The sequence below is a fragment of the Spea bombifrons genome, chromosome 2 (genome assembly GCF_027358695.1).
Source record: "Spea bombifrons isolate aSpeBom1 chromosome 2, aSpeBom1.2.pri, whole genome shotgun sequence".
Classification (NCBI taxonomy): domain Eukaryota; kingdom Metazoa; phylum Chordata; class Amphibia; order Anura; family Pelobatidae; genus Spea; species Spea bombifrons.
This window is the reverse complement of record NC_071088.1, coordinates 83,309,057-83,323,574: the sequence shown is the minus strand read 5'-3', so window position 1 is coordinate 83,323,574 and position 14,518 is coordinate 83,309,057. Positions and strand designations below refer to the sequence as shown.

General features: G+C 37.4%; 1 protein-coding gene across 5 annotated transcripts in view; it reads right to left on the bottom strand.

Moving 5' to 3' along the window:
• Window positions 1-4,803: 4,803 nt before the first annotated feature.
• The window catches only part of NF1 (neurofibromin 1), an 89,841-nt gene continuing 80,126 nt past the window's right edge, over window positions 4,804-14,518 (bottom strand). For 2 of the 5 annotated variants that reach the window (XM_053454967.1, XM_053454969.1), the window contains 5 exons: window positions 14,111-14,253; window positions 13,748-13,794; window positions 12,898-13,114; window positions 11,620-11,673; window positions 5,677-5,825 (listed from right to left, as the gene is read on the bottom strand). In XM_053454967.1, the coding sequence (XP_053310942.1) occupies window positions 5,683-5,825; window positions 11,620-11,673; window positions 12,898-13,114; window positions 13,748-13,794; window positions 14,111-14,253 (604 nt within the window). In that variant the 3' untranslated portion in view covers window positions 5,677-5,682. Of the gene's footprint in view, window positions 5,642-5,676; window positions 5,826-11,619; window positions 11,674-12,897; window positions 13,115-13,747; window positions 13,795-14,110; window positions 14,254-14,518 lie in introns of those variants that run through there. The other 3 variants (XM_053454971.1, XM_053454968.1, XM_053454970.1) reach the window with 2 other exon arrangements.

Here is a 14,518-nt window from a genome sequence, read left to right as displayed (position 1 = left end):
TCCTATTGGCCTTTGCAGCTACTGACTGGCTTTGCACTCTGTTGCTATGTCTGTTGTCTGCAATGATTCCTAAATCCTTCTTCCCAGTGAGATACCATTTTAAAGTATATGTTGCATTATTATATTTCCCATAATGCATAACTTTATGTCTTTATTAAAATCATTTACTGCTTGTCTGCCCAGTTCCACCACTCTGTCTAAATCCTCCTGCAGAGAATAAGTATTAAGGTTGAACTGTATTATCCTTCCTAATTATGTGTCATCAGCAAACACCGAGACATGGCTCTCAATGCAGTAGGGGAGATTGTTAATAAACAATTTAAAAAGGAGGACCCAGGACAGACCACTGAGCTACTTCACTTAATACATTAGTCTAGTCTCCCATTTACGACAACTCTTTGCATTCTTTTAGCCAATTTTCAATCCAAATACATACATTTGCCCCTTAGCCTATTTCTGACAATTTCTGCAGTAAGCTTTTGTGTGAAACCATACCAAATGCTTTAGCAAAGTCTAAATAGATCACATCTACTCCTTCATAGAATGCTATTAAGTTAGCTTGACCTGTACTGAATTCTACTTATTATATTATGATTCAAGATGTATTCTTGAATTTATGCCCCACAATAGACAAAGGCACATGTTAAGTAAATGATACAGAAGATCATTTTGAGAGAATATGGGATGAGAGGGATATTTTGCTGCCATTATCTGCACAATTTGAACGTAGCCTGAGGGAGGGGCAATTTTTGATGCATTCAATAAATATGCTTGCTAAACAGATTCGTTATTACATTTATTACACATTATTTTATTCTGAAATGCATGTTCAAGGACACCTATTGTTGATACTTCCAATTCTTTATATAAGCCTAAAGAACCCTGTGGTTAGAAGCAATAACTACCCCTGTCCCTTCAGTCATATAGGACCTTGGCTGGTGACCTGGACCTAATAGTATTATAGTACAATTCTCAGATAGTACTTATCTAACCCCACTTATCTTCTTCACCCTATGACCAGAAGAACAGGGATATGACATCATATCACATAGCCCGGCATCACAGGTCAGCTGCGGAAGTGTTCAATTAATGATACGACTCTTGACTCATTTAGATGATTTGGTTGTTGTAGTGTGATGTGAAATAGTGTAAACTGGGTAAGTGGAACCTCTCTCGTACGCATGCACATTTTCACATGTATCACACATGCTTATAAAAGAATTCAAACACAAGCATTACTGCAGATTGAATTTACATTTTACTTCAAAAAAGGGATATACATACAGAGATTGGGGTGTTATGATAAAGCATGTCTGCTAATTGTATCTAGATACCAGTTTGGCTATTTGTGGCAGTTTGACTACTGCTGGCATACACTTGCTTACAATATTTAATAGGGTAGTGAGTAAAGGAATGGTTTAAATTGTATGGCCTAAAAGGAAATCATAACATATACACAGTGCGAGTTTGTAGTAACACAGCATCAGGTTTTTTTTTTCTTGTTTTAATGACATACGCAACAGCAGGGAGGAAAAGAGTTAACAATTACTAACACTATCATAATCAAAATTTGTATGTTATACATGTACAGCAACTAACTGCTTTACAAAAAAGCAAAATAATACAATATATTGTCACATGTATTTACAGTGTAGTAAATATACTTTTCTGTCAAATTTTACACAAAAATATTTACAGATGAATGTACTGCATCGAGAAAAAATAATGTGGCTAACACTTAAAAGTGACTTTTTGTGGTAAAGTCTGTTGCATAACATTGGGTAAAATAATAAATTCAACATAAATTTGAGCACAATAGTCTTATACACATAAGTGTCAAAAGATACAGCGGATACCCATCATTTATTGTTAGCTGGAGTATTTCAGAATGCACATCAGAGCCAAACGAGTTTGGTTTATTTGCTGCAAGGGCAAAGGCCTTAATCACTGGGCACATATGAAGAAGCACCACTAAAATGGGGACAAATACATACATATATATATATACATACACACATATACACCTTTGAACACCATTGGAATTTTGATAAATCATGATATTTTTTCTGGTAGGAACGACAACATTCTTGAAAGATTAGTGTGTGACTAGATCTTATATTACCAAACGGTTTCCCCATCTTTACAATATATTATCACGTGACACTCATGGTTATGTAAAAACAAAACAATTCTTGTGCAGTTTTTTGAAAAGTGGTATCATCACAGCAGCAACCAAAGGAATGGTCCAAGTAACAGTAAAATTGTATTAGTTGCTATGGTAATGACTACTTTTCAAACATCAGTCATACATACATTCAATTTAATGCCCCCTAGTGATCTTATGGCAATAATGAATTAATAAATACAATTAGCAATATAATGTATTCATTATTTATTACTGTCATGCGCCACTACATGTAGTATCACAAAACCCATTTGATCTTCCTGAAAACATCAGATGCAAGAATAAAAGGACATGTTTCACATTAGTTTTCAAAAGGGGTTGTAGGATGACACTTAGATGGGAGGACAGTGAAAAGATGATGATGTAAGCAGTGCTAGTAGCAACTTTTTACAAAGGCAAGTAATCATTTTATTGTAGTGGATACTTAAGGTTAAAAAAGTAGACTACCTGGAGATTTTGGCAAATATATATTTATATATATATATATATATATATATATATATATATATATATATATATATATATATATTATGATACATGATTGTGGAACTTGACAAAGAATTTGGGACTAACCAAGAGCAGCCATTAAGTATTGCCCTGTACCTGGCCTCAGGATATTTAAAACCACGTTAGTCCCATTCTAAGAGAGAAACACTATTTGTAGGCCAACTGGCAGTTAGGTATATAACAACACATTAAAGGTGAAATGTTATATCCTCTTCTGTGTACAGAGAGATATGTAGATGAAATCTATGGCTTCTAAAACATATGGCTGACTTCTGCTTTTTATGTACTTTGTTTAGATCTAAACATTTAACCCCTTAAGGACAACGGGTTTTCCTTAAACACCTTAATGACAATGCATTTTGAGCGTGTACATGTATGGGCTTTGTATGTCGTGAAGGGGTAAAATAATTCTAGGTACATGTAATGCAAGAAAATATTGCCTGTCCCTTCCTGGGAAAGATCAGGTGAAACATCTCAACAAAGAGGTATCACAAATGTAGTACCATTGCATTGGAACTAAGTACATACCTGCATGACAAACAGATTTTTAAAATATATTGCAGCAGAAAGACGGGGAAACCCAATTGTGTTTATATATTTACGTATACATACATACATACATATATATACATATATATATATATATATATATATATATATATATATGCTCTCTGATGTGCATTTGAAATTGGTGAGTGTGTTTTGTTTTCTTTGTTTTTACATTTATCAATTTAATAATAATTCTGAGTTAATAATGTGACGGGCACATGCCATTCACAAAAAGACACAAAGTTCTGTGGATTCCTACTGCAAAATTAAGAAAGAAAAGCACACTGGGTTTTGGCAGACTATTTGCATAATAGGTTTCGGTCCATAGTTTTTCCAGGACTGTAAACAAAACAAAAAAAAATCACAATGCCATAAAACAATAAAATAAGACATTTATTTACATCTGTGAGTTATCAAGGATTATTTTCTGTGATTAAATGCTGATTATGTGCTATAATAATTAAATCCCAACATTTACTTGTACCATTCTGATATTTGTTTAGCTGTGGAATTTGATTTACTGAAATACACTTAAAAATCACTATATAGTTGTATTACCTATTATGCGTCTTTGTTTAATTTGAATATATATTTATATATATATTTTTTTTATTTTTTACATTTTTTTTTTAACTTTAAAGCCATTCTTGATGTTTTTAATACAAGGTCTGTTTTATAACAGTATCCTAGTAATTAAATTATATACTTCAGCAATTAAATACATTTAGCCCTAATGACGAGCACCTAGAGGACATTCCCTTTTTGCTCACATTTGTCAAAAAAGGATTTTTATTTTTCCTCCGAGATTAGAAACTATGATCCAGAAGAGTATCTATGAAGATTTGCTCAGTGATACTAAACTTTTTAATGGCAGAATGCAAGACAACCTCATAACATTTCGTGATGGTGCCATCCCCCATTGCAGCACTGCACACGGTGTTAGTATGAAGACAAATGAGGATAGAACATTTCTTCATCTAATTTCCTTCTCTTGACGTTAAATTGTGATCACCTTCTTCAGAAACACCTTAAACACCATTTCCCTTTTAAATTGTCATGAATTGGCCAGAAATGTGAGGCTTAAAGAAAATAAAAACATTATGGCAGTATTAAATTCAACTGTGGCCCAATTTAACTTCCTTAGGAAAGAGAACATTTTATGTGATCCAACTGGTAGACCTTAAGGGACCCAATTTTTATCAAAGCATAACTGACCAACATTAGTAATATATGTGATAAATCCTCACACATGGTGTTCCATCAACTAATCATATTTGTTATATAGCACAAAATCATGCCCAATTAACTTTTACCAAAATACACACACTCTACACAAGTGTGTATTTACACCCAATTAGAAGTCTGGGTCCAAAATATGTAAACAGTGTGTTATTGTGAAACAATCTGATCTTTGTATGAACTTAATTTATAAGCAATTACTTATAAGCGTTACTTAACATCAAGCAGGACCTGTTTTTAGCGAACACCACACTTAACTGCGTCAGTGCTACGCTGGCCACTTATATAGAACACTTAAGAAAAAACAGCTTGGGTTCATTGAATTTTTTTTTAGCAGTCAAAGGCGCACAGGGTTTTTTTCTTTTGATAGCATCTCATGAGAAAAGTATATTTAAGATGGAAGAAATGTTCCAAAGGTTGGACAGGTTTAAAAGAAACTGTTGATGTTTTGTAGCCTTTAGAATTTATTCCCTAGAAATTTCAATTTATTTCAAGTAACCCAGAAATCTAATTGGCATTGTGGCCCCCTCTGTGACAAAAAGCATCCGTGTGTGCTTATTCATGTACCGTTGCGAAGACAAGACCTTTATTCTGAAAATGGGCCTTTAAGCAAATAAGTAAAAAAAATCCACAGCTAAAAGTTTAAGGGGATTTTTCTTGATGATGGATAGATTGATCCCCTTTCACTAAAGCCACTAGAAAGAATTAGCATTAACATGTTAAATGCAAAACAGTAACAAAAAATAACACAAACTCCCCCCCAAAAACAGTAAATATATATATATTAAAAAAACAAAAACAAAATGTAAAACAAAGGCAAAAGGAGTTTTTTTTTCATGTAAATGTCACTTATGTTCAGATAATGCAGTAAAGGCAGGGCCACCTTTATCAAAACCGTTCATTTGGAAATTCACTGACAAAATGCTTGTGACCACAGATCCTTCATACAGGATGACCATAAAGCGGGAGGGAGGGAGGAAGGAAGGAAAAAAGGTAAAGGAACCAAATGGTGTTGAGTTCAAGCAATGCTTTCAAAGCGTTGATCTTCTGGCAACATGGCTGACTGCATGGGAACGTTAAAAAAATTAAGTGCAGCATCATAATGTGCGTGGGGCTCCTGGAGAGCCACCAGCTTAGGTTAAGTCAGTTTTAGAAAAGGAACTGTAAAATAAATAAAAAGGAGAAGAGTTAAAAAATATATATCACACAATCTTTTTAATGCTGTGACGTTTGAAGCTGCCAGCACTTCTCTGCTTTTGCACTTGGCTTGCAGAACCGTGACGCGTCCTACCGCTGTTTGAGTGTCCAGTGGTGGGAGAGAGTTCCACATTTTCCTTATCAATCCCTGAGGTGAGAAACAGAAGAAGACATTATGAGGTAAGTGTTTCGCCTGAACCACCACAATTTTCTAATAACAGAACACCTGTGCAGCAAAAGAGGACACCTCAAAACCATTTGCAAGATACTACTAGCCAGCATTTACTGTGCAGCAACACATACGATTATCAGCTTTTTGTTCCTCACTAACATACAAGTCACATGTTCACATGTAAAAAAAAAAAAAAATGAAATAAAAAAAAATAAGTTTGGGACATGTCCAAAAAAAAAAAAAAAGTACTTTAAGGGAATGCAACATTTCTTCTCCATTTGCTTCTATTTCTACTTATTTGTCATATTTAAATGTTACAGATCATCTAATTAAGTTTAATATAAGTCAAACATAACCAGAGTTAAACCATAACTTTTAAATGATTATTTGTTGAAGGTAAAAAGTTACTCAAAACCTACACCACCCATGTAAAATAAATTCTCCCTTAAACCTGATAACTGGTTGTGCCACCCTTGGCCATAACAACTGCAAGTAAACATTTGTGATATCTGCAAATGGGTCTCACGTCCCTGTGGAGGAACATTGGCCCACTCTTCTTGGCAGAATGGTTTTAATTCAGTCACATTGGAGGGTTTTTGCCTTTTTAAGCATCTTAATCAGATTCAAATGAGGACCTTGACTAGGCCACTACAAAACTTTCACTGCATTTCTTTTGAGCTATTCAGTGGTAGATATGCTTGTGTGCTGTAGATCATTGTCCTGCTGCATTACCCAACTATGCTTGAGCTTTAGGTCAGGAACTGATGACAGGTAATTTTTTCAGGAGTTACTGATAGAGAAAGAGCATAATTCACTGTTCCATCAATTCTGTCAACAAGCCCAGGTCCTGAAGCAGCAAAGCTGCCCAGACCATCACACTACCACCACCTTGTTTGACTGTTGGTCCAATTGCGGAATGCTGTGTTAGCTTTACGCCAGATGCATCGGGACCCATGTCTTCCAAAAAAAATCCACTTTTGAATCACTTGATTCCACTTTTGATCAGTCCACAGATGATTCCAAAAGTCTTGAGGGTCATCAAGATGCCAAATGCGAGATGAGCCTCTGTGTTTTTATTTAATTTATATTTAAACATTACTGGCAGTAATCGTGCCTGGGTGGGTTTAGTGAAAATTTAACCCAATTAATTAAATTTGGGTTAATTGGGTGATTTAGTGGTAATTACTTTTTTCACAGAGTCAAGTAGAGTTGGATTACTTTTCATCTTCTTTATGTGAAATGATGTTAAAAACTGCATTTTGTGTTTACTATAGTTACCTTTGTCTAATATTAAAATTAGTTTGATGATCTGAAACATTTAAGTGTGACATATGCAAAAAAGAAAAATGAGTGAGCCAGGAAGATTAGAGGTCGATCTTATGCTGGACTGAGACAACCAATACACACCAAACCAGACTATATGCTCCATAGCAAAGATACTAAACTATTAGTAGAATCATACACCACATGCATAAGCATTTTAATTTTTAATTTTATGTGCTCCCTTACATAATGCATTATTTTTCTTAATTTTTAAAATTGGGCTGGGGCAATGAAGGTGTTATTTTCCATGTATATTTCTAGTGGGAGGGGGAAGAGATGTTTGGCCTGTTTACAGTTTAATCCCCACTGCTGCTGATCAGTGATCAGTAAGCAGGGCTCCAATGCCTTGCATCACTGATTGCAGCAGCTGTGATCAGCCTGCAGGGGGCTCATCAGAGGTCCCAGGAGGGTCTGGATTTAGGCCACGTTCTATAGAACTAAATTGTATGTCCTAAGATCGCAAAGCGTTAAGCAACAGATGAGTCTGAATTGGCTTTATACAGGTGAACAAAAACCTTTCCAAAACATAACGGTTCACACGCTTCAAATACTTCTTTGTCAGTAGGTTGAGTACCGAGAATCATGTAAAAGAACCGACCCCCAGGAAGCTCAATAGTTAAAATTGCATATGGGGGAATTCTAATGTAGTGCAATCTAATGTCATTTAATATTGTCTGGCCTGATAACTCTCCAATTGTGTAATGCTGAGGCAGGTGTTACACTTCAAAATTAGCCATGTAGTGATTGATGGTCATGCCATTTGCTAGGGTATTCATTTTAATTTGACTCAATGCAAAAGTAAACAGATGGCAAACCTAAACGAGAAATATACACTGAGGCTTGTGCTTTCACATTGACATAGCCGATACCCGCTTCCTGTGATGTACCCTCAGCCAATTATTTTGTTACCATTATAAGATTAAAAATACGTTATCAAAAATAATGTGGAGGAATTAACAAGTTTTTTGCATTTTAATATTTTCAGGCAGTAAAATAGTAATGTGTATTTGTTTTAATTCTGTTATCTTACCCCTATCCACTAGACGAACATCCTCAGTCCTTTTTATATGGGATCTGGTAAACATCAGAATAAGGGCAGATATGCAGATAAATGAAGCTTATTGGAACAAACAGACAAAACCAGGATTTTGCCAATACTAGCCTATAGTACTGTGTACAGCACCAGATTCTATGCTCTAGGAGATTTTTTTTACCTTAGTAAAAACTGATTAAAGAAATATGTTTACCGATATAACATTTGCATATCCTTCCCAGTAACCTGGTTTATAATGATGGGGAGGCATAGCTGTTTATTTGTTACAGTAGCAAGTATTAATAAAGACACAATGAGAAATCGTATACCATTTAAAAAACAATCTTTACTTAATCAGCGTCTGTTTTGGCTATTGCCAGTTGATACTTAGATGTTAATGGCTAAAATAATTCTTAACCAGATTACCATAATTACACTACTTAGGCACAAAATCAACACTGTGATGTCACGCCCCATCCAGGCATATCTCTGGTTTTCCCTGTCTCGCTAGAGTTCCCCCTTTTCTATAATCCATTCTACGATTTCCTGAACTTCTGATTCTTACATTCCAGCCCTGCCCTTAGCTTCAGCTTCTGTTCCCTTTATAAGGTGTGCCCCACCCATTATGTTTGTCTCAGTCTAAAGGTATGTCTTTCTTTGATGTGTTTAGATTTACTGCTTGGTTTCAGCTTATTAGGGATTCAGTAGGCAGGGTTTAGAACTAGGACCCACCAAATATTGGAGTACTTTGGAATAGTGGTGGGCTAAGCATACTATGGCCATAAGATGTGACTGAATCTCCAATTGCTATCATATAGTCCTAGGCTAGTCCTGTGTTTATGTGTGTCAGTCTTTTATGTACCTTTGTCCTCTTTTCCCTGCATCATCTGAGGATTTTGGTTCCTCTCTCCTCATGTCCCAGTTTAAGATATCCTATCCTTGCTTAAAGGAGAAGCGTCTGAGGATCCCAGCTCCTCACTCCATCCCCTGTGTTCCTCGCCTTGTTCCCTGTCCTTTGTTGTGTCCTGTACCATGTATGTATTGTCTGGCTATGTTTCTTGCTCAGTCTCCCTGTTCCTTGCCCTGTCCCCCTTGCTTGCCATGTTTCTGCTATTACTCTGCTTAGGCTTCCCTACTCCCAGCCGGCAGCATCCTGCACATTTGTCTGTAGAGCTATGTCTCATTCCTGCTCCAGGGTGCCTGCAGGATATCACTTTGTTTTGTTCTGGATATCATGCGCTGCTATGTCAGGGCCCTGGTGTGTGGCCGCACAACCCTAAGTGCTCAACACCCTGGAGAGTGCAGTGGTCCTGAACAAGGCCCTGTCCAACTCCGCTCTTGCAGAGTGACTCCTGAAATTCCATCATTGGGCGCTGTGGGTCATTACAGTCTGTATAGACACAGTTCCTGACATGAGATTGGTAAAGTGTACCAATCTGCTGTATGGTTACCTATAGCACAAAGCAAAAATGTACAGCGCAGGAAAAAAAAGGTTTCTAAATGACAGAAGGGATTATTGATCTGCACAGGTAACACGGGTGTGCTGCATAGCAACAGTTACTTCTGTAGCCAAACTTCTTTGTGACTAAGCACCCGTTTTAATTATTGCTATGGCTACAGCTAGAAACCTTAGTAGGGCCTATTCTAATACTACAGTTAAAATAAATCACGACTGAGTGGCAGATTAGAAAATACACAGTTATCTAAGATGTTGCTACTAGCCATGCTTGGGGTATTACGCTACATTCTCAGAACCATGCATGCAAGACACCATACTGCACCGTGATCTTTCCTTATAGAAGACGATATAAAATGACAAATTTGGATACTTGTAAATCTATACACAATATCACTGTGAATAATAAACCATTTAGGGGAATGTATTACTGAAAGCACACAGACCTCCAGAGAGTTTCAAAGTCTTAAAGATGAAATATTTAAGACATAAAATACTAAACATATGCTTAGCATTCCATGAACAGTGTCAGTGTGTATTAAGACCTGAATGGCATTAACTAGCCATATTTCATGAACATTAGTCTACAAAGCATGCAGTTTATTCTAAACTGATCCCTAGATAGCTGCAATATCCTCTAGATCAGGGGAGCACCAAACTGCAAAAAGGCCAATAATTCTGTGCATTCTCTTCAAAATAGAGTTAGAATGCCCATGCTCAAGTTTGGATATATATATATATATATATATATATATATATATATGCACAGAATTATATATATATATATATATATATATATATACTGCAGCAAACAGTTGAAATCACCAAACAATTAAGCAAAAACACAGAAGAATGTCAAGGGCAAAAAAAAGAGTCAAGAATATTTTGACTCTTTTTTTACCTTTGAAAATGGATGTTCAATTCATTTATAGCTGCAATTATGAGCATGTGACACAAAAATATTGTATGGTCTACACATATACCGTATTGACTCGGATATAGGCCGCACCCGAATATAGCTCGCACCTCAAAAGTTTAGTGCTTTTTTTAAAGAAAAAGTTTTGTAATAGATATGCTACCAATCTGTCCCCCCCACCCCAGAGACATGCTGCCACTCTGCCCCCCCCCAGATATGCTGCCACTCTGCCCCCCCAGATATGCTGCCACTCTGTCCCCCCCGAGATATGCTGCCACTCTGTCCTTCCCACCTCGAGATATGCTGCCACTCTGTCCTCCCCCCTCGAGATATGCTGCCACTCTGTCCCCCCCTCGAGATATGCTGCCACTCTGTCCCCCCCCTCGAGATATGCTGCCACTCTGCCCTGCCCCCTCGAGATATGCTGCCACTCCCCACCGACTTACCAGAGCAGACTCCCGGGTGTCTTGCGGGGCCGGAGGGGGACATCTACACAATACACGTATACAACTCCCGGTGCCGGTACTCAGCGGAAGTGTCGGCACCGGAAATTGTATACGCGTATTGCGTAGATGTCCCCCGCAAGACACCCGGGAGTATGCTCTGGTAAGTTGGGGCAGAGGAACGTCTGCGCGATGCGCTCAGACAACCTCCCGTGCCAGCACTTCCCCCCTGTAAAGTACCGGCAGGGGAGGATGTCTGAGCATATCAGAGAGTAGGATATGGGTCCCCTGCACCGCTGCGGGGGATCTGTATCCTAACCCCGCTGCCTGCCTGGGCGCTAGACCCCGAATATATGCGGCCTATATTTGGGCCAATACGGTATTTGCAGCTATAAAATGTTCTTTTATATATGGTTGAATATATACACAGGACTGCTGTTTTATACATTTTATACATAGGTATTGGATAATATTGTCATCTCAACAACCCTTGCAATTAGCCACCAACTTGCATCCTGGCAGAAATCACCAGGTTAGAAAACTGATACTCATGCCAAGCGGCCAAAGCAATCTCGTGCATATAGGATGAAAGGAAGTACCTGGACGAGGGACAGGCTGCATGAAAACGGCTGACTTAGAGCATGGCAGAGAAGCTTCACAGACACAAAGAAAAGGGTGGAGGAGAAAGCACAAAAGAAATGACATGAATGAGGTGGAAACTAATGAACAAAAATGACTCAAAAAGAATGGATGACATAAGATTTTAATCACATCTTTACCAATCACACAGTGTATGCACTGCTTAACACGGGAGAAAGATGATAAGCGGTAGTGACATATTACAAAAGCAGAAAAATAAATAAAAAGTTCTCTTGTAAGAACAAAGGCGGATAAAATAATTGGCCTCATTGATACCTGCCTTAACAATGTTATAACACATTCTGTTGTCTATTTACATGGCTACATGTTACGTGGTATGAGTGCGAATGCTCTTCCCGTTGATTAAGGCGGTTGTCCCTTTTCACTTCTTCCATTGCACTCTTACAATGCTTTACTTGGGTTCCCCTGAACCTCTGTAAATCACTTCTATCTCACCTTCAGCTTTAACCCCCCTTCAAGAAGAACCTCAAAACTCACTTCTTCAGAGAAGCGTACAATCTTTTCAGCTAGAATCTCACCGATTGCTAATACAACTCCTATATCCACCTATGGAGCCTCTCCTTGTGTCTTTGTACAGCCCATTCCCTCTAGTTTGAAAGATTGCGAGTAGGGCCCATTTCACCTAATGTATCAGTTTGTCTTAGTCTGTCAATTCTCGTCTTGTCATACCCTTTGAATGTATGTAGTATATGAAACACGGTGCAAATTGTTGGCACTATATAAAAAAGAATAAATCACATTGATGAAAGGAGTGATGATGGAGAACGTGGCCTAGCAAATCGCACAGCATTAAAAAGAACACAACAGCACCTTCACCAAAGTCTAAAATCACCTTATGATTTTTCTGGCTACATACTTTGCGGTCAGAGAATCTTTTCCATATTATTCTGTCAAGTAATCCCTAAAGAAAGTTATTTGTAACGGCACATGAGAGGTAATAGAATTCAGATAAATTAAGCAAAGTTTTGCACCAGACACACTTTCTTTCTGAAAACTCGAACGCCGTTTTTTTCTTCTTTACGTCAAATTTTCTAACCCCTTCATATGTGTGGCTACGGAAAAGTTCAGCCCTAAATTAATTACCAACACACTCAAAAAAAACAAAAAACATCCTTCTAATTCAAATTGCTGGCCCGTGAAATTAGCTCAAAATTAACTATATTGAGCGTCTCTGTAGCACAGCACAGAATATGCAGAAATGAAGCCAGATGTCTGACCTGGGGAATGCTGGGAAGTGGCGAGGGAGGTCATTGAGTTGGACAGGTTAAGGTTAGCAGTAATACTCAGTTGGCTCTGAACAGCGGGAGGGTACGGAGATGTAGGCGTCAGCAGAGATTCCTCACTGGCTTCTTCGTCAATCACAGGCAAGTATTTGTCAATCAAGGCATCCAGAAACTTTACTATCAGCTCCGCGTAATCAGGGATTTGCGTTTGCTGGCAAAACAATAAAAGTAAAGGTAAACGACTGAAACACACCATGCTGATCATGGTCATACTATACATGCATTCACCAAGATGAGGTGTGCAACAGAACAGCTAATATATCCACCCCATACATAAACAGCCAAGACCACGGTAGTAATATAGTAGATTACCGGTGACATCTACAACAGAAAATATCAGATGAGCAAGATCTAATAATATAAAACTAAAACCTTTGAATTGTATGTGAATTCTATAAATTTAGATCTGTAGTACAAGCACTGCATCAATCATATAATATAACAATATAAATGAGATTTCTGTTTAAATATTGTACCAATATCGTAGTTTCTTGCAACATGTTTTCAAGAGAAAACCATACTGATTAGAGATGGATCCTTTAGAGCTAACTTGCTTCCACGAGGTGGGATAAATTGATGTAGAGTAATTATGTCAATCACAAGAACAGGAAGGTGAGATTACTGCTCCTATCGTATAGGTATATCGTATACACATGGGGGTTTAATGTATACGGCGTATCGTGACCTGGGAATACCTGCGCATATACTTTGTATACTGAGGTGTAAAAGAACTTGGAGATGTGAAAGATCTCAACAATGGATGACACAAATATACTTTGCATACCTTGGAGAATGGTCCAGCGAACCTCCACAAACCATTAAAACCAAAACCTGTAAATAGTAATATATAATTAGTATCAGTATCTTGATACAAGCAGGACAACATAAATGCTACTTACTGATCAGACGGGAGTTTAAAATATAATGGACATTGATAAGTAACAGAAAACTTTTTTTCATTTACAGCCGCTAAAGCTAACTAAACATGTAGTCCTGAAAGTGGCAGATTAGCAGCAAACGTGCATTTATCTCCAGGATTCAGAAAGCAGTCGGCTGAGAGACTTTCATAAAGTATATTATATATATATATATATATATATATATAAAGATTGAGAGACATGAAGACTTTCAGTCTCTGTTAACTTACTCTGTAGGTAGGAAGGCTGGTACTGAGGAGGAGACTCTTCATGATAGACCACACTTTGCACAATCCCATGAATTGGATTTAACAAATTTGGGTCCTGACACAGCGATAACAAGGTGTTGATTTTGGAGTCCAATAAATTGTGTCTAATAAAAAAAAATTAGTTGTAAAAATACAACTGATAACAGCTGTCTGACAAATATGTAATAATGGCTAAACAGTAACTCAACGTTGCATAGTGAAAGACTTATGGGGGGGGAAAACAATGACACCTTTTCAGAAATATCTTACAGATAGAAATCAGCCTAGCCTGAAGCGTGAGGGAAATCATTGTGCGCAATGTGATAAAAGTGAAACTCTAAAATTAGTAACTGGCAAAACAGTAAACGCCGCTGTAAAATAACTAATAAC